We start from the raw sequence: 20145 nt of genomic DNA, 5'->3' as shown, positions 1-20145 counted from the left end.
CCGTAGCCTTCTACTAAAAGCACAAATGTGAAAATATATTGTAGTTGAGTTTTCCACACCATGTCAGCGTCTCTGAAGACAAGTAAATGTGCGTTCACTAAAAGTCAATTGGAAAAGTCAAGCTGGATGAATCACTTCTTGATGACCTTATTCGGGCATGATGGGGGCGTATAGGTCCTGACAAATGAAATCTATGAAATTAATTCCCAGGATTAAATTCCTGCAAATCCTAAAGTGTCACACATCAACAAGCATGGGAAAACAAAACACATCAGATGAAAAGAGACGGATCAAGACGCACCCAAAAAAAAAAAAATTGGAGATCAGGCCAGATGTTAGTTATCTGGGAGGGGGGAAAAATGTCATTAAAATCCATCAAATCATCTAAAAGCTTTTTATTTGCTTTCTCCAGTTACAACATAAATACTTTTGACTTTTCAGGCTGAAATAGCAGGTATGTGATTGTGTGTAATGTTTGATTCCCTCTGCATGCCAACCTTCAATAATAAAGCACTCCCAAATGACTTATTATAATAGAGCCCAACAGATCTGATGACGACTGTGCAACATTGATGTCTGCATCTCATTTTGTGCCAACTGTATGTGACACGAAGGTTTATTGTAGCGCGAGTGGTGTAAAACACTGTCCATGATTGATGAATAGAAAAAAATCCTTTTAAAATACTGTGACTAATTTTTAAAAAATGAAAGCGAGTTAACTTCTCATTTCTCATAATTTAGTAGGAAGTCAGAAAAAATTTCTTAATTTTAAAAAAAGTTTAAAAAAATAACCTTTAAAAAGTGCATTTTAAATATATTTAAAAATAATTAAATAGTAAATTTAGAATACAAAAAGGTTCTTTGTGAAAAGAAATGTGCTGGAAGTGAAGTCCCACTGGCCAAAATCAAAACATGAAAAAAGTTGTCACCCTAAAGATTGTGTTTGCTACTAATTACCATTCATCCATCCATCCATCCATTGTCCGAACCGCTTAATCCTCACTAGGGTCGCGGGGGGTGCTGGAGCCTATCCCAGCTGTCTTCGGGCAGTAGGCGGAGGACACCCTGAACCGGTTGCCAGCCAATCGCAGATTACCATTCATTGTTGGACCAAAATTCTCCTACATTTTTGTAACAAGCAGTTCCTTTGGAATGGCAAACAGTCAGGAAGTGAGATTCCAAACAGGCTAACAAAAATGTGGGCTCTTTCCTATTTCGATCAATTGTTTCTGTACAAAATTGTACAAAAAAATGTCACCTTTGGCATATGGAATGCAGCACAGGAAGTGAGATCACGCTGGAAGCATCCAGCACATTCATGATCTTATTTTTAAAAAAAAGTGTGGTGTGATTTGTAATAAACTGCACTACATTTTGTTTTTAGTTTTGTACAAAAGTTTGCAAAAGTGTCGAACCGTGGGAATTTAATGCCAAAGGGTAGAATTCAAATATTGCTGAAAAGAAAAATGTGCACGCTTTCTACTTACTACCCCCTTTTGCTTTTTGTACAAAATCCTACAAAAATTGAGTGACAGGAGACTTTGGAAGATCAAGTGTGTGTTGTAAGATAATTGCCGACTCTGATCAGCCAATCAGGCAACAGGATGACATCACATGACTTTTGTATCCATCAATAAGTGCTTTTACTGATTCAAGATGGCATCAACATGACAAAGAAAAACAAGATTATTTAAGGAAACAACATGAGTGTCAAACACTCTGACCAACTTTCTCAAAGCCGTCACGTATCAAACAACAACAACAACAACAACAAATCTTCGGGTCCTGAGCTCTTTTATTGGAACTACGCTGATTGTCTGAATCTTGGCTGTCGGCGTAGCACTCGCATCTTGGGGTACCGCCGTAGTTTCTCTATTTCTTAAATTACCAGCTTTTTGTTGTTGCCGTTTTGAAAAATGTAGTCATAAAGACGCAGCAAAAGTATTGGGAGGAGTCAAGTTTCAAAAATACAATATTACATAAGTTATGGCTTCATAAGTTAAACAGGAAGCGGAACGCCCTGTAATATACACGTTTAAATAAGTCTCGCTGCTCAGTGCGTCTCTGTATTGTCGTATAGAAAAAACAAAGAAAATTCATGCCTAATGCGGAAAATAAAAAGCCTTGAAGGACCAATTAGGAGGAAGGACACGTAAAGGAAAAGGAAAACAATTACACTACCACATTAACATCGGAATCTTGCAAGACAACAATTGCATGTTTTAGGAAAAGTTAAAATATTTCAAGACATTTTTGAAAATATAATTCAAGGGGGGGGGGTGAATTGTATTTTTGAGAGAAAAAATATATTGTTGAGAAACGTTGTGCTTTTTAGAAATACATTGTAGACTTGGAAAAACAGTTTTCTCAAGTCATATTTGAGATTTTTTTTTCATAATTTTAGAAGGTACATGTAGAAAAGTTGTACTTTAAAAAAAAGTTCACTTGTTAAAAAAGTGTATATTTAAGAAAAAAGTTGCACATTTTCAAGAAGAAATGTTTCATCTTAGAGAAGACATTTTTCAGGAAAAATTGTTATAAAATTGAGGGAAAAAAATCACAGATGTGCGAAAAAGAAAACATTCGTATATTTCAATCGATCAATCGTATATATCAAAATATACAATGCAAAAAAAATGGCACACTTCAAGTCAAAAAGTCATAGTTGAGATTTTTTTCCCCCACTGATGCAATGTCCTATTTTCAAGAAAAGTTTTATTATTTCAAGGTAAAAAGTTGCTGCTGACTTTTCTTCTCGCATTTATATTTTTAAATGTCATTTAAATCCGACTTCAATATGGTAGTGTAATTCATATTATTTTGCTCTTTGGAGTTTGTGCCTCCTCCACGTTGGTATGAAAAAGATTTTGAAAAAAAGTCTATTCGGAAGGATGTGCTGCTTATTGCCGCTCCGAGCGCTTTGGTCCAAACATTCCAGGAAGACAAGTTTGCACAAGTCGAGACGAGCTGCTTTCAACAAAATAAAAATCCCTTTTTCAGTCAGGCATTCAGTAGGGCCTCCACACGGCCTCATCCATGCGTCCCCCCGTGTTGAGGACGGTGGGGGAGTTGCTGTGGCTCCCATCTCCCGCGTCCACGCCGCCGTCCCCCTGGCTGGGAAGGTTGGGGTTGACCAGCGAGGTCCCCGTGGAGGCGCTGGTGCAGGGCGGGGGGGCCACTCGCGAGGGTGAGCGCTCGCCGCCCCCGCCCGACACCATGGAGATCTGGTAGGACCCGGACGAGGCGCCGTAGTACAGGTAAGGGGTGCTGCTGGTCTGGAAGGGTCCGCTCTGGTTCTGTGTGGAGCCCGGGTAGGGCGGAGGAAGGTAGGTGTGGTAGTGGGGGCCCCCCAGCGACATGGCCGAGGTGACGGGCGGCGTGTAGGTGAAGGTGGCCGGGTAGTGCATGCGAGGACTGCTGAAACGACTCTCCGCCAAGGATGACAATCCCGGGAACTGGCGCTCAAACTGGCCCGGGAAGGGGCTCAGGTCCGAAGAACCTGAAGGAAAGACGACAACAACAACAAATGTTAGCGCCTTGAGACGAGGGGCTACCAGTTAAATTCACCAAGCTCGTAAATAAATAGATGACTTTATCAAAAACTTTTTTTCAATTGAAATTAAATGCCATTAATGTGTTCCAGTCCATTTTTCAGTGTTTTTAATTGAGGAAAATAGCAATTTTGGATAAAAATGGGGTCCCGATTACTTGGCAGGTATTGGCTATTTAAAAATCAGCCAAAATGGGCTGATTTTTGGCAATTAAAAACAATTAACAAATAAACAAATCTTTTTTTTTTTAAACATAAGAAAAAAATAATGTTTAAAATCCATCCAAAATGAGTCGAATCAGGAGCTGGAGTCAGGTCCTCGAGGAGTGGGGATCTCATTTCTTCTCTTAATAAACAAGGCTTAACTTCTTATTGCACTTACAAGACTGTTAAAAGCGTTTAAATGCTGCAAAGACTGCAGAAAATTCAGACCCCCCCCCCTTTTTTTTTCTCTTACCATGATTTCCTTTGGGTGGAATAAAAATGTGACTAAAAATGCCTGTATTGTTTTATTCATCATCTTCTGTCTCGCCGGCCGACGCTGACAAAGCGTTTGCATGTTTACGCATATTTACGTGTGCGAGTGTCTGTGTGTGTGCTGTATCTACACCCAGAAAAGTGTGTGTGTGCGTGTCTGTGTGTGTCTGTGTGTTGAATGTGGAGCAGCACATGTGGAAACACTTTGTGCAAGAAACAGTTTCCATGAGATCCATAATGAGGCGGACCCCGGCTCTGATGTGGCTCCGACGTTCGCCTCCCGTCGGCTCCAGCGAGTGTGTGTGTAAGTGTGTGTGCTACATCCCCCAAAATAAAAACTACCCCCCCCCCCTCCACCCTCCCTAAACCACTAACTGGCTGTGGTGAGCACGACGCTGGGTGTAGAGTTTATGGAGAATGGGAGGTCTACTCCGTACCCCCATGCCATACTTAGCCCTCCCCATACCTTATTCCCCGGGCCCCCTCCTATTTGTCCCCCTCAGTGGTTTAGTTCAGCTACAGCAATTCATATCATAAATCACGAGGCGTCTTCCCTGTCCCCACGTCTGCTGCGAAAAAGGGGGCGAAGAGGATGAGAACGAGGGGGTGGAGGCCTCGCAGAGAGAAACGGAGGGGCTCGGCGTGTTGACGTGCAAGTTAGCGTCACGTAGCATATGATGCTAATTAAAAGACCCCTTGTGTAACATCTTCGGGTCACATTCGTTTCTCGATTGCAGCTCTGATGTAGTATATTTACAGTATGAGATTTAATGTATGGATGCCTCTCATACATTACCTATAATTAGATGATATGTAATATATCAAGACTGAAATGTGTTATTCATGTTCCAGGTTCCATATAGCTAACGCAACATATTTGCACCACATTTCATATCTTCTAACCTATACCTTTAAAGCATTTATTTGAAGCACATGACACGAATGTTGTCAGCTGTGTGTCTGTAGCACATTTGTGCGGTCAGGTTGTAGTATTTCAAGGTATCCACATGTCATTTGGGGTGTGTGTGAGGTCATGAATGAGTGTGTGGCTGTGAGAGTTGGTAGTGTGAGTGTACAGTTTTTTTTTTTGGTTTGTTTTTTGCTGAGTGTGAGGTTTTTTTTTGTGGTGTGGGTGAGAGTTGCTTTGGCGTCTATAAGTTATGCTGTGATGAGTGTTTTTTTTTTTAATGTAGTATTTTTTTTCATTTATGTGGTTTTTTTTGGGGGGGGGGGGTAAATGTGACAAGATTTTGTTGGGTGTGATAGGTTTTGGGTGTGTATGACTACGTGTTTGTTTTTTGTTTTTTTGTGACTGCAAGAGGTTAATGTTCTTTTGAGTCTACAGGGCACCTCATATGAACGGGAACAAAGCGTGACAAAATGAAAGCCGACCAGGGGAAACTCCAAAGTCATCAAGGCCGACAAGGCAAGTTGACTGCATCTGAATGATGGCAGTGAGTCAACAGGTGTTCAGACAGAAAACTTGTCTGGCGGCATGCTGGGACTTCAAAAGGGGCGCTTCACTTTTATTTATTTTTGGGTGTATAAAATGTAAGCCGGATACACACAAGCCAACTCATGCAATTTGGCACGATGCCGCGTGAGGGAGTGCAGAAGAGCAGCCAATCGCGGAGAAAGACACTTTATTGGTGTTTTTATTTTGCCAGATAGGCCCTCTGGGATCAAAGGATGACGGTCGCGCTGTTAACATCACTTTGAACACCTTTGCTTACTTCTGCTAGCTGGTCTAAATTGTGTTTGCAAAAAACTAGCGCAGTTTCATTTGCGTGAACATGCGGGCTTTTAAATACTGGCGGTTCATTGAACAACCTGGCAAGCGTCTGGGCACGTCGCTGATGGAGGGCAGGCCCGTGCCTCTGCTGGAGGAGAGCGGGGTGGTGGAGTGCACCGAGGGGGACGCCATGGGACTCAGGTACGACGGGTACGTCTGCTCGTACGACCACGGCGGCGATGACTGCGACTGACGCGGGTCTGGTGGAGTGGAGAGGAGGAAACAGTCAGTGACGCGTGAACGGCGCGTCTGACGGACTCGGTCTGAGTCCTTCAGAGTGTTTACTTTGCCGGAAAACAACTTCCTGTCTGTCGCAGCGGCATGTCAATAAGCAGCAAAAGCAGGGGTGGGAAAACGTAGGCACTCAAGGGCCACATTTGATGTTTTAAAGCGGACACATGGGCCAAGTCATTAAAATGTGCCTGTAAACGATGTACATTTTCATAATAAAATAAACCACTCTCAGGTTTTCTTTTTTAATTATTATTTTGGGTTGAACGATTTTGAAAGCTAGTTGTAATTGCCATCCCACCCCCTCCCCGATATCACGATTGCGATTTAGTGTGCGATTATTTTCTCAATTCCTACTAATTCAATGATTATTGCTTGAGCGTACTGCGATTTGAAAATTGCGTTCTACTGCAGTGCTACGTCGGCTTGAATTCAATTATTTCTTTAGCCCTATTTTTAAAAATTATATTCTACATGATGAATTGAATGAAACAGTGATGGGAAAAAAATGTATTTTTCCAAGTATTACCGGTGATCTGCGTCTGTCCCTGCGCCGTGAACGAGTTGGGCGCCGTGTTAAGCGCCGGTCGCTGGGCCTGGGCGGGCACCGCCACGCGGACCCTCATCCTCTCCAGCTCGCTCAGGCGGTCCGAAAACAGGCCCGACTTTGGAGGGTCCTCCAGCTTCTGCCGATGCCCTGAGGACGCAGCGCAGTGCTTCGGTTACATTTTGAAAATATGCCATGTTCCAAAGACTTCGATGTCGAGACTTAATATGAGCTAATAGTGAAGGTAATGCAAGTTTCAACCCGAGTCTGAAACCATACTTTGTGACACTAACCCTAGTTTAAAACCCTACTTTGAAACTCTAACACGAGTCTAAAATCCTACTTTGAAACTCTAATCCTCATTTAAAATTGTATTTTGAAACGTTTACCCTAGTTTATACCTTAACCGAAGTTTGAAACCCAAACTGCCGTTTAAAACCCTACTTTGAAACCCTAACCAGAGTTTAAATGTTTTTTTAATGTTTCAAATGTCAGATAACCGTGAACTAGTCTTTAAGCTTGACAGAGAAAGTTATTCGCCCCCGCCTCCGAAATTCCCGGAAGAGTCCGTTTCAGTTGCGAGTGAATCTGGATCCTCCGACTGAGAGAGGAAGCCGTACGCTCATTAAGCTGAGGTCTGTTCATCAGGTAAACAGAGTTTCTCACGCCACGCCGCCATTATCCCTACAGGAGTCGCGCGCGCTGCCAAAAATATTCTCGCCTCGCTGTCTTCCTGCATTCCTCTGGCAAAATTTTGACACCCCTTTGTCACACTTGCACTCCTCAGAGGTGTGACTTACTGTACCTAGCACACGCATTCGTTCCCATAATGGGCCACGTGCTCACTCGTATGGCGTTTATTTCTAGACTCAGGTGTGGACGCACTGGCAAGTACATTGATTTTGTTGTCTTTTGATGCTGCGCAGCTTTCAGACAGCAGCGGAATTCCCGCCGCGCTTTGGCACAACTCCAGCTGGCTCGCTAACAATCGGCAGGATCACTCACAATCCAGATAAACCTGCTTACGGAGGGGACGACACCTAACCAGGTCGAGTTTGTTGGAAGGCAACATGGAGTAAAAAAAAACCTTCACAAAGGTCGCACCGGCTTTTTCTTACTCCTTGTGTTCTCGGACGTTGCTCAAACACCACCGTGGCAAAGCTCGGCTAAGCTAGGCTAGTTTACAGTGTAATCACCCTTTATCATGGGGACAGGTCTGCAATAAGGTTCTTTTAAAAACATATTTCCTCAAATAGTAGCCTGCTTGAATAGGTACTCAGAAAAATTGCTGTTTATGTCATCCCCAGAAAAAAAAGATAAGCGCCCCGTCGCCCCCACCAAAGTTAAAATGTCATATATGTACAAATTGGTCCAATTATTGACACTAAGTCAAATAAAGCCACATTGTTTGTTGGGTTTGTCATTTATCTTGTGCGATTCCTCAAACAGTAGCTTCTGCTGTAATAGATGCCTAAATGAACGGATGGTTCCCGCATCCACTGGAAAATAAATAAATAAATAAATAAAACTTTCTGTATTTCCAAGCAAATCCATGTTGCTCGCTGTGTTTATGAAATTTGCACAGATAATTAAGGCCTTTCATTTGGGAAGAAAAGTCCCAGAAGTTAAGGCATAAGACATTGCATAATTCAAACATCCCCCGACCACGTCCCGTCACACCCCCATCACATGTCTCACATTGTTGCCGCAGGGCTTCTTGTCTTCCCCGCAAAGAGTTCCCATGAATGATAAGAAGTTGTCTTTTAATAACAAACTCATTGCCATGTGACTGACTAATAACAAATTGATTTATTCTGTTTGGACTTTTAAATCGCAAACACGAGAAGACTGCTTTGCTATTGCAGCGTCAGCTTTCATGACAGTGTTTTACCCGCTCTATCATCGTCCGTTGCTGCACCCCCCCCCCCCCCCCCCCCACCCTCCAAGCGATATCGTTGGCTCTTACGGTTCTTACGGGTTTTCATTCAGAGTGTCTATAACCGCCGGGTTCAGGATTGAGTGTCAGTACTGAGCCACCTCTACTTGTCGGGTGGACTTGCACCTCCTTGAGCACAACTACATGCTTATCATGGCTTCTGCGGGGCTTAATTATTCCTTTTTCAATGCCAGAGCCAAGCTCATGTTTCAGCTGTTTTATTGAAACTTTAGCCAGGCAGCTGAGCAATGAGCCCGGGGTGTTTCAAAAGAACTAGGAAAAAATAGGGGGCTGGACGATTTTGGGGAAAGTCCCCGACATTCCCATCATCACCATCAGCAGCAGCAGCAGCAACAAAGATGGCAAAAGTAGCCACACGCCACACTGTACATGGCTACGAGTAAAGGTACGGGGGGGGGGGGGGGAGAAATGACTCTGGGAAAAGTAGTCCAGTGAACCCCGATTCGTGGAAACAGGGACCAAGCCCTGCCACGAATCGTGAAAAGGGTTAACATTGTACTGCGAATGTCTATAGCTTTCACAAAATGGCGGCAAAGGAATATGCATGAGAGCGCTGTAAGAGAAAAATGTGAAGACAGACCTCAGACGGGTAACTAGCTAAACTAACTTCAGTTATTTTCTTGGCAAAGTGCTAAATGGCCAATTATTGAAAAGTGCAAGTACAGCGATGCCTGGATTTATAGGCACCTCATCTTACGTGTTTTTCCAGTTGTCGCACGTTCAATTCTTTGCTTTGTGTTGCCTGGCAAAAATTTGCATTCAGGGTGAGCTTTACATTTGCCACCGCTCCAGAGCACTCATCCTGAGGTAAAGGAAAGAAAAATATTAAACGTTGCATTTTATTATTTATTTTTACAAAGAGCTCGCTCGCATTGGCTCAACTTATGCTCCCAAAATGTTTGCCGTGTCTTTCATGCTATTTTCAATGAAATAATAAATTGTATTTAAAATCTACTTATGCACAGGAAATAAGTGCCTGTACTTGCAGATTAGCGATAGCACCGTCCCTGCCACTTCCTTCCCCGGCCCAGCCGGCGGCCGGAAGTTAGGACAGATTCGCACCAGATGTGCGACCACTCGGCGGCCGCGTGCCAACGCTCGCTCACAAGTCGTCGGAAGAAATTAGATCCAAAAGGAGTTATTATTCTAACTGAAGCTCTGTGGCGCGCCGCTCTAATCTGATCAAAAGAAAAGCAGGCAAGGAGAATAAAGAAGTGGCGTGATTAAAATTAATGGAGGTGGTTTTTCTTTCACGGACAAGGTGACCATTCGTGTCTGGGATATGTGGTGACAGCCAGGCGAGTTACGCTCCGCTGCCGGCGCTAGCTTAGCTTTGCTCAGTCTTGACAGTTGGGAAATCAACATGACTTTATCCAGAATTGAGCAAAATGTCAAACAGACTTGTGGGTTTCCTCTAAATTTATGCTAAGCTAGGCTAACATTATGTCACCCTGTCACTTCCGTTTAAAGCTCTTGTCTTAGCTTATCTCAGACTTGGGAGTTGGAAAAACAAGGCCGGCTTTGTCCAGACGCAAGGAAAATAAATCGAGAAACTTAATAAAACACAAACTGCAAAAGCTATCTTAGTATAGCTTAGATACATAATAATAATAATAATAATAATACATTTTATTTATAAGCGCCTTTGAAGACACCCAAGGACACTTTACAATAACAAAAAACACAAAACAATACGGGTTGTACTACTTCATTTAATCCGAGTTGGATAAAAAAAATGCATTTGTGTGCACAATACATTTTAAATAGAGACTTGTGGATTTTACCTTTATTTATGCTAAGACAAGCTAACGTCTTCTCAACATCACTTAATAGTGAGTTATGATTTATTTCAAGTCCAAAATACCTCCTCTTCACACATGACTACAGTCTGCTGAATTAATGGCAAAACTGTGAGAAAGACAAACACTGGAGTGATCTCTTTCACTGGAATTCCTTTATGCATGTAGACAGCTGGTCTAGCTTTACACTCTGCTTGAAGGCATTTGAGAACACAAAATGCCAAAGCTAGCTTAGCTTAGCATTTAGGAGCTGCAAAAACAAGCGTAGCTTTGTCCATAATCGAGCAAAATAATGTCAAGTGGTAAGACTTGTGGGTTTGCACTTGATTTATGGGGGCTAACGTCATGTAATGGAAACATAAAACTCCAAATGCTATCTTAGCTTAGCATTGCTGAGCCTTGACAGTTAGAAAAACAAGCCCGGCTTTGTCAGGAATCAAGCAAAATACATTTGAAGTGAGACTCAAGATGTGCTGGTTGAAACACGCCTCGCTGGTGTGATAAATGGATTAAACAAGAAGCAAAGACACTGTGGCACTAAACAAGGTACTGAATTGTGGCGCTACCGTTTGACAGATTGGAATGACGTCAAATTATTAAATATGCATATTGTCATGGGCAAGAAAAAAAAATCCCCAAATTTATCTTCATAACCTTTAAGTCACTTTCAAGATTGTGCTTCATTGTCCCATGATGCAAAGCCATTTTTGGTCATCATATTTTTGCCTCTGTTTTTGTCCCCACAATTCTGTGAGTTTAGTGGAACTTTTAATTCTTGGTACTTTTCATTCCTTTGGCTGACTGTGGCCATCAATCCTACCTTTTTCCTCACAACCATTTCAGTTCTATGGTTATCATCACATTTCACCATTGCCTTTTGCCGTATTGTTTTTGAGTCAGTTTAAAGCTTGAGCAAGCATGTTTTGTGGCGCACTAAAGTCTCACTACACGTCTACGTGGATGCCAATCATCCATGAATCCAGTTCTATTTTAAATTCTGAGGCCTCACAACCACCGTTTTGATTTTTTTGACGTCATGAATAATTCCAGTGGATGACTTCCAGAGGAAAAAAGTGTGGAGTTCGGCTGGGCTGAGCGCAGGGTGACAGCCAGGCGCCCGTCCGCCGTGGGGGTCTGGTATCAGGGGGAGACGGATTGGAAGAAATGAGGGCAGATGATAAAACCAGAGATGGAGGGACGAGAAAGGGGGAAAAAAGAGGAGGGGGGGAAGAGGAAGAGGAAAAAAACGAGTGAAAAGGAGCCGTGCTGACTGCGGTGGAACGCTGCCAGGCATCTGTGTGGTCCGGCCAGGGAAGGGAAAACGTGCTCGCGCGCGCGCGCGCACACACACATGTACACACACGTACATTATACACTTATGTATATAGACGTCCAGGACAGCTCCCCCAGGCGATACTATGATTTCATGCAAAAACACATTAGAGATGATTCAGAACGGGAGAACAGCTTTCTATTTCTTTTCCTCACTTTTTCTGACGCCCGCTGAATGATTTTGTGTTTAGTGTGACACATGCACAATCATGCGCCCGCAGACACTCACATGCACTCACATGCACTCACTCACTCATTCACACACACACACACACACACACACACACACACACACACACACACACACACACACACACACACACACACACACACACACACAGTCACTCACTCACTCACTCATTCACTCACATGCACGCACTTGGCACATCTTGAAAAAACTTCACACAGCTGACTGGCTGTCTCGAAAAAGCTTTTTACTTTCTTTCTTCTCAGTCTACTTCCTCACTCTGTTGCTATTGATTTATTGTTGATGTGTGACTCCCAACTATCACTGATTTGTTGTTTGATGACACACACACGCAAAACAACAGGAAATGTATGATGGCAGCGAACCACAATGCAAGAGTCTTGAAAATATTTGTTGCATTATACCTGTAATATTGTTGAATTGAAAATTTCTATTTATTTATTTTGATTAAAAATCATTCATGCATTTATTGTAAAGAAATCAATAATACACAAAAAATAGATGCATTTATTCTTCAAAATAAATTGTTTTCCACATTTACACACACTAAAAATGCCTTGGCCTATCAGTCAATTTAAAAAATAAGTATAATAATTATAAATTTTAGATGAAGCTAAAACTTTCCATGGAATTTCATTCATTCATCTCATGATATCCAAGACAAAAACTTTACAATAGAAATTCAAAATGCGTCCCACGATTGTCTAGTGTACAGTGTCAGTAGCTAGTGTTGTTTACCAGATAAAATGTCAACAAAATCAGGTAAGACAATGATATTAATAATAATGGTGATCGATCCGATTATTGAGCTCATGCTGAGAGCCGTCCATAATGTTTTGACCCATTGCTCAGCATCAAAATATTGGTATCGTAAAATCTGCTTGTTAAACTCTTGTCTACTGTTTATATTATTGATGATTCCCCAAAACAATCACGACCAATCTTTGGGAATGTCTATCAACAGCCAATTGGATTTAGCGTCCCGCAGGGCTCTGTTTTAAATTATCTGCTTTTTATGTTAGATTAAAGGATTTCATTTCTTTTAATTATGTTTATTTTGATCAATATGTGCAGCATAAATGACATTCAAGTACAATGCAGCTAGCAACAATTACTAAACATTTGGCTTTGGCAAAAAAGGGAATTTCCACATGAAGATTTTGAGTCATGAATATTGTGAAACCCTGTTTTCCCCCCTCGCATATCAAATAATCGACAATATGATGTGTTTTCTACTTTTCCAGGCCTTACCATTATCTGATCCAGGTTTTACCCTTTGAAAATTAATTTAGAGGGGATTTTTTTTCTACCGAATCAAATACAGATCAGGGAAATAATTATGTAATAATTGTGTCAATTTTGGGGAGCACTACTCAAGAAAACACAGCTTTTTTGGGGTAATAAAATTGTCAACGAGTCATTATGACACGTTATACAGACGAGTGGATTTTAATGCCTGGCTGTGTGTGCGTACTGTGTGTGTGTGTCTATGTGTGAGGTTAGTTTGTAACCACTAATATGGTCTGCAGGAACCGCTGCCTCCTCACCAGAGTTGTTAACACTCTGACCCCCACAAAACACAAGGCACACGCACGCTTAGCCACAAAGCTAACTTTATGTGACACCACAATGTTTTGTGTCACCTCTCGTGTGAGTCTACCATCAATTTGATTGACTAACTGAATATCTGCCAAGAGGAAGTGTGTGCTTTTTGCTACTGTTGTGTTTCTGAGACACAAACACACACTAGCACACCTGGGCCTGCGCTCGACCACTCCCCGCCACCTATTAGCTGCAAATGATATTTAATGAGGCCTATTAGTTGCACTGTGCCAGCACTCTGCTAATGACACCATTAACATACAATCACACAGTCCTGAGCCACACACAACCGCACTCGTGCGCTCACTCACACACACTAGGGACGACAGGACTTCAGGCGTTAAGAGTGTTTTTGTGATGAAAGTCTGCCGACTCGTCGGGAATGACATCATCGAAATTAAAAAAAAAATCATCAAAAGGGAATCCTTTGGAGTAATGTACATTATTTCAAAATATCTGTATGGACATTTTATTGCCTGTTAAGGCCTTGCGTTTAGATTAATGGATTCAAAGCCTTTTAAGCCTTTTTAAGAATCCACTGGGACTCTGCAACCTGAACTAAACTCAACCCCTACTGTCTCGTTGAAATACTGATTGGGTGCCTTATTTTAATACCTTTCATCACTTTTATATACTACAAAGCTTTGTTAACATGAATTAGTTGCTGATGAGTCTCATCTGTTGGCCACCAAAGAACGGCCTAAAAAAAAAAGTCATGTGACACGCAGCAGCAGATGCACAGGAAATGCTTTTGATCAAACAGCGAGCGAGCGTGCGTGTGACCGTGTGTGAGTGACTGTGTTCTTGGCAGAGCGAGCACCGTTCCTAGCGGCAGGAACGACGTCGCTTGCTAAAGCGAGCGTCTGCCGGCTCCGCTGTGTCCCGGTGCCACATGTGAGCCTTGTTTGTCACATCACTAATAATTTTTTTCGTCATTTTTCATGAATTCCTCAAGGAGGAGGCAAACAGCTGCGTGCCAGACCAGCTGGCACTGACGGCTCAACGATAGTAAAGTGTCCCCCCCGCCCAACTTCCTGCTCAGTTCTTTTTATACAGCCTATTAAAAGGAGCTGATGCTAGCACTCTTGCTACCCGGTGTAGCCTCTTGGGAATATCCCACCTCATTGTCTTGGTGCCTAGTGTGGGAAAAACGCCTCTTTATCGTGGTTCATTCATTGTTTAGGTCATGGTTAAGTCAACTTGAACAATTCAATGTTTGAATATACTGTACATATTTTTGGCGTGTTTTCTGCGTCGGTTTTACAGTCAAGTTTACCTGTGAGTGACAAAAAACAGCTTGAAGCAAACATGCTTGGTCTCTTATTTGGAGAACTGTGCAAACTAAAGAATGAAAACTATTGAATACTCACTAAGATGTGTGTTTTAATAAGTTTAAGTGTCATTTCAACACGTTTGAAGTGTGTGGTCGAGGACAAAACAACTTCACTCCTCAATGAACGGTCGAGTTTGTGAACGGACGTGCGTTAGCAACAGTGACCAAATGAGTCTATGAGGAGACGTGAGTAAAAGTGCGAGACTTGTTTTTTAAATCCCTGATGTTGGGATGTTGGGGCGTGTGTATTGCATGTACTCACTCCTGGGTTCTCGTGGTCCGTCCACTGTAACTTTGATGGCTCGGTGGTAAGTGGCGACTTGCGGCGGGTTGGTGAACACAGTGATGGTCAGCGTGAAGCTTTTGCCTGCGGTGACATCAAACTGACGTCATCATCATGATTCCCAAAGTTGACACGCCATGCACTTCAGGGACAACGCGCCACATTCAACACAAACAGGGGGTGGGGAGGCTTTGGCGAGGTGTCATGGTGGACAACGGCGGCTTGTGAGAGAGGCTCTCGACTCGAAGAGACATTACGGCGTTATGTGTGCTCTTTCCGAGAAAGACTGGGCTCTTTTAATTGGCACTTCCTCTCCCTAAACAGTGAACACCCTCTATTTCGCAGTTTTGCATTTCACTTTTAACTGCGGTTGCAGCGTTGCGCAACAATGGAGGCGCTACATCAACAGCCGTGAACAGGAAAGACCTGAAGCAACTACCAAATAAGAAACAAAATTGCGTGGCGGCCGCCCCCAAAGCCAATTGTTATCGCTCGACCGAATGTTAAATATCACAACGTGCCGTACGTCTCGTGTGTGTTCACCGTATGCAGGAGGGAGTGATTTCACTTTGCTTCAAGCAGAAAACGAGGAGGAGCACTCGTCCTCCATCCTAAAAAAGTTTACACATCGCCAGTCAGTCTGGTGGACGACGGTGGTTGCGTTGACAGCTAAATGCTATCGTGGTTGACACTCGAGCAGCTGTCAACAATTAAATTCAGCCGGTTAAGAAAGCTGGCGGTGTTGTATGCCCCTCGGTCCCATCCCACAACATATGTTGGCCCCGAGAGTGACATCATGCATTCAAAAGCAATAATTTCATATTAGTTTTTGCTTGATGATACATCTCCAAAGTGCAACTGAAGGAGCCATTTTCACAATTTGCTCCACTTTATGGATGGAACATTTCAATTAAAGTATGTTTCCTGTTAAAGAAAGTGAGTCAGTTGAATTTACAGAATACATGCACGTCATGGGGCATGATTAGGGTGGTGCCACCTCTTTCTCAATTTGAGCCAGGAAAAACCCTGACATCTTTGCTAATTTTCCTGTCAGTGGCATTTTGCATGTTAAGTTAACATTTAGCTAGCAGTCTTTCGTTAGGCAAAACTTGATAGTTTGATTGAACAATTTAGTGTCCAAGCACACAAACTCTCTTGTTTTATATTCCAGTATTTCAGTAAACTTTCTCCTGAAATGACAAATGAACAGGTTGAAGCGAGCATGTTTGGCTTCTTTTTTGGAGTGTGCGAGGGGGTTCACTTTAATCCCAACATTATGTGTGGTAGTGTGTGCGTCAGCACCAGGAATGCTGTGAATCACAGGCATCGGGTCAGCAGCGCTATGAAGACTTAAAAAGGTATGCGTCATGTAACCATGGCGACAAGCAGCGCCGGGTATGGGACAGGAAACGGAGGCGGGCCGAGGGGGTTAAATGTGGCGACTCATCGAGGCAGCTGTCCACGCGTGGGTGTCTGCCGCGCAGACTGTAAACGTGAGTCCACATGCGACAGCGCTCCAACATTACAGCAGTTAACTTATTTTTACACTTGCACGACTGTTAAATTGAGCGCAGAACTAATTCACTCAACAGCAACCAACCCTATTTTTTATGGCCAGTGGGGGCACTAATACGAAATCGAAACTCGAGGAATCGAAACAGTATTGTGGAACCAACTGTGTCTGCCTTTCGAGCTTCCACTGCCACGATCAACGGTATCCACTTACACTACGCTACCTGCACTATCAATCGTGGCTGTCGCGGCCCCGATGTGCCATCGACATCCTGCCTCGTCACCGGCGGCCGGGTATTCATTTCAGACACCTCGTAGTCTCATCTCTCGCCCTCGGGCTCCTATGTCACTTCCTATCGACAGATTCTGTGACAAGGGTTTCCGCGGCAACGGGCCAAACACTTTAATAACCGGGCCGCCTCTTGAAATCTCACCTCTTGATATTTTGAAAGAAAATTTATGACAGGTCCTTTGGTGGGGGGAGTGAATCGTGTTTATGGGCATGCTCATTACCACCAACAAGGAAGTTGCATTTTCTTGGTTTGATTGTGGTTTGTTTGTTACATAACAACCAATGAAAACATTTATTATGTCGCGTCTGGAAGAAGTATGTCCATTCAAAAACAAGTCGACAAACTCCAATGACATTTGAAGCTGGGCAGGCAGTTCAATTAAATGTTTATCGTTTTGCTGTTGTGAAAATTGGCTTCCTTGCATTTCACAACAAAGAAAGAAGAACCCAAACTGAAAGATAAAAGCAGAAACAACTTGCACGATTTGCTGCGCCAACTAACATGGTTGCCATCGATGTCAGTGATTTATATTATCAAGATTTTCCAACTTTAATCGCTGTTTTAGCCCCGAAAATACATGTTTTTTTTTACAGCGTTGGCAAATGTCTTTTAAGCACATGCGTGCAATTGAGACCACATTTCTTCACGCAGACAGTTGTGCCTTGAGGTACAAGTCATTCATTTCATGACCATACTTGCAACTTGAAACACTTTCACGTCGACTCTAAATGACTACAAGCTGCTTAAATGCTATCATTTCTCACAGAGGATAAAGAATATATGCCGGGCTGTGTTTTATATTGTCTGTCTACATGTGTCGATTCAACATTTATATTATTATTATTACTTATTTTTTTTAACTACTTCCTGTTTCTTCTTCTTTGTGTATTCTGAAAAACATTCGGATACATACAGAAGGGGCGTACGTCGACTCCAATTAGGATTGTGTGCAAGCAGTGGCTTTGAGTCAGACATGCACTGGGAATGGGAGAGATCGTTATGTGGTTGCCACGTAAGCAAAGGAGACCACTAATCCTCACCACCTAAGAGCGTGTGTGTGTTCACATTGTGTGTGTGTGTGTGTGTGAGTGTGCATGTGTCTTCACCTCGTCCACTTCGGCCGACGAAGCGCAGGTCGTTGAAACGCGCCACCTGGTTCTTCATCACGCCCGAGGCGTTGCGCAGTTCGGCCGAGTAGTTCTCGTCGTTGCCTGCCATCACTGTCACCACCGTGCCGTCCGTTATGTCCCCAAGCGCCACCACCTGAGGGTGAAGGCACAAGCTGACTCAAATTTATAAATATAAAAATATAGCAAGAACAAGAGGCAGAGAACGCCCCCAACTTAAGTCCAATCATAGAATAAGAACATTGTCTGTTTTACAGTAAACTTGAAGTCGGAGTGACAAAGTGCAAAGCAAGCATGTGTTGCCTCTTATCGGGAAAACTTTGTTAGCAAGAAATTGAGAACCAGCGCTCTCTTTTACTAAATCAAAATATATTCTGTTGTGGGTTTTTTTTTGTTGTTGTCTATAAAGCATGTGGCGGAAGTGAAACGATAAGAAGTTTTTATGTAGTCTCTCACTATGATAATTGTGGGCTCACCCCCCCCCCAAAACGGATAGGTTATCTGAAAATAGTAAAAAAAAAAAACAATTCTGAAAAGCTTTTAACTTTTTTTTAATATGTAGTTTACAAACTACTTCATTCTTCTTTTTATGTATTTATTTATTTTACGAACGTAACAATCTTTTTAAGTCCTCCTTCCCCTTTCGCTTCATCAGTAAGGCTGAAACGCAGTCCTTTCAGCATCCTGACAGTCAATGTAGCCCCAGTTAAAAAATAAATAAAACAAAGCCATTAACTTTTCATTTTTGTACATTTTTTTTCCATTCAATCAATTAAGCAAATAAAATATCAGTGGAACCGGCGTAAAAACATTTCACCCTATGAATTTACCTTGAGTGCAGACCTCCACCAAAGCAACGCTAATCCCCCCCGCAACCCTCCCTGGAATATTTGCTGACAAATGAATTCAACGGAATTATTCAAACTGAAACATGGCTTTTAATCTTTTGATCCACATCCGCAACAAATGCCACGTGCTTGAAGGACACAAAATATGGCAACTTGCCAAATCCGTGTCAAAAGTAATTATAGAGCCCATCTCAGAACGCACATCAAAACACCTTCAAAATGTCTTTTAATTTCATAACAGCAAGAAAAAGCCTCACTCAGATTCTCGTTAAGATTCCTGGAAGGCGATAACAAAAAAAAAAAGGATTCAACAGCTTCTTTTACTACCCAGACAGCAAGAGGTGCTTGTTCAAAAAAAAAAAAAAAAGAAAACGAAAGAAGTAATAAAAAAAATAATTATGAAAAACGGTGATTGTTTTGCAGCCAAGCAACACATTTCAACACACTGAGAGCGTTTGATCCATCTGCCGTATACCCGAAAAGTGTTTTGCATATAAAAAATCACAGCAGCACAAAGTTTTTAATGTATTTCTAATTAAAAATAACACAGCAGTTATTTTCTTAACGTCCCACCCACGTAAGTAACGCTTGAAATAACATTTTTGGCGTGGTCTACAGCATTGTGCCAAGTTGACAAGAAGAATTACTGTTATCATTTATAAATCTGCAGTAATATTACACGAGTGACATTTTACTGAGCCCCCCCAAAATCGAGGAATACTACTGTATTAAAGTAACAAAACAAGTATGTGTCCTTGGGTGGTTTGAAATGTGTTCAATCAGGTACAATGACTATACACAATATTCAATTCAAATGATGTTAACTTCGTCTTACCTTGAAAGCGACCGGCAGAGTCTTGTTACATCGCCAGTGCGACGGCAGTACGGAACACAAAAAGTTGGGGCTGTCGGTGCGCACCAACTCGGCCGGATGGTCGGCAATGATCTCGGCCATGCTGCGGTTCTCGTGGGCGCGCAGTCTGGTCACCACCGCCGCCGCCGAAGCCGCGTCCGCCTGCCCACCGGGGCCACCTCCTCCTCCTCCTCCGCCTCCTCCTCCGCCGCCGCCACCACCACCGCCGGCACCCGGTGAGCTCACGTCCGTCATCTTGCCCGCGAGCGGCTGCAGGCTGCTGGACGGCGGGCTGAACCTCCGGCTGGCGCTCGGGTCTACGGGGATGCGCATCACAAACAACGGGGTGGATTTAATTGAAACAATTCAATCACCTCCGAAGGGAAATCAAAAAGAAAAGT

General features: G+C 42.8%; 1 protein-coding gene across 1 annotated transcript; it reads right to left on the bottom strand.

Annotated features, from left to right (window-relative positions):
- Positions 1–1478: 1478 nt before the first annotated feature.
- Positions 1479–20092, bottom strand: LOC147185563 (runt-related transcription factor 2-like). Its single transcript, XM_086104370.1, has 6 exons — positions 19727–20092; positions 18023–18179; positions 15091–15195; positions 6580–6747; positions 5858–6019; positions 1479–3499 (listed from the first exon to the last, which is right to left on the bottom strand). Exons 1-6 carry the CDS (start codon positions 20075–20077, stop codon positions 3009–3011), a joined length of 1434 nt encoding a protein of 477 aa, XP_085960496.1. The 5' UTR covers positions 20078–20092; the 3' UTR covers positions 1479–3008.
- Positions 20093–20145: the final 53 nt, after the last annotated feature.

The sequence above is a fragment of the Hippocampus guttulatus genome, chromosome 23, assembly GCF_054856545.1.
Source record: "Hippocampus guttulatus isolate MCC_2025c chromosome 23, RoL_Hgut_1.0, whole genome shotgun sequence".
Taxonomy (NCBI): domain Eukaryota; kingdom Metazoa; phylum Chordata; class Actinopteri; order Syngnathiformes; family Syngnathidae; genus Hippocampus; species Hippocampus guttulatus.
Note: the sequence above shows the minus strand (reverse complement) of the source record. Positions and strands in the feature narration are given on the sequence as shown.

What these genes read in the sequence shown, in the direction of transcription:
- LOC147185563 (XM_086104370.1), bottom strand. Translation starts at nt 20,077, where the DNA reads ATGCGCATCCCCGTAGACCCGAGCGCCAGCCGGAGGTTCAGCCCGCCG. An exon ending in CGTCGGCCGAAGTGGACGAG is followed by an intron (nt 15,196 to 18,022) that starts GTGAAGACACAT and finishes ATGTCACCGCAG; the next exon opens with GCAAAAGCTTCACGCTGACC. An exon ending in GGGACAGACGCAGATCACCG is followed by an intron (nt 6,020 to 6,579) that starts GTAATACTTGGA and finishes CCACTCCACCAG; the next exon opens with ACCCGCGTCAGTCGCAGTCA.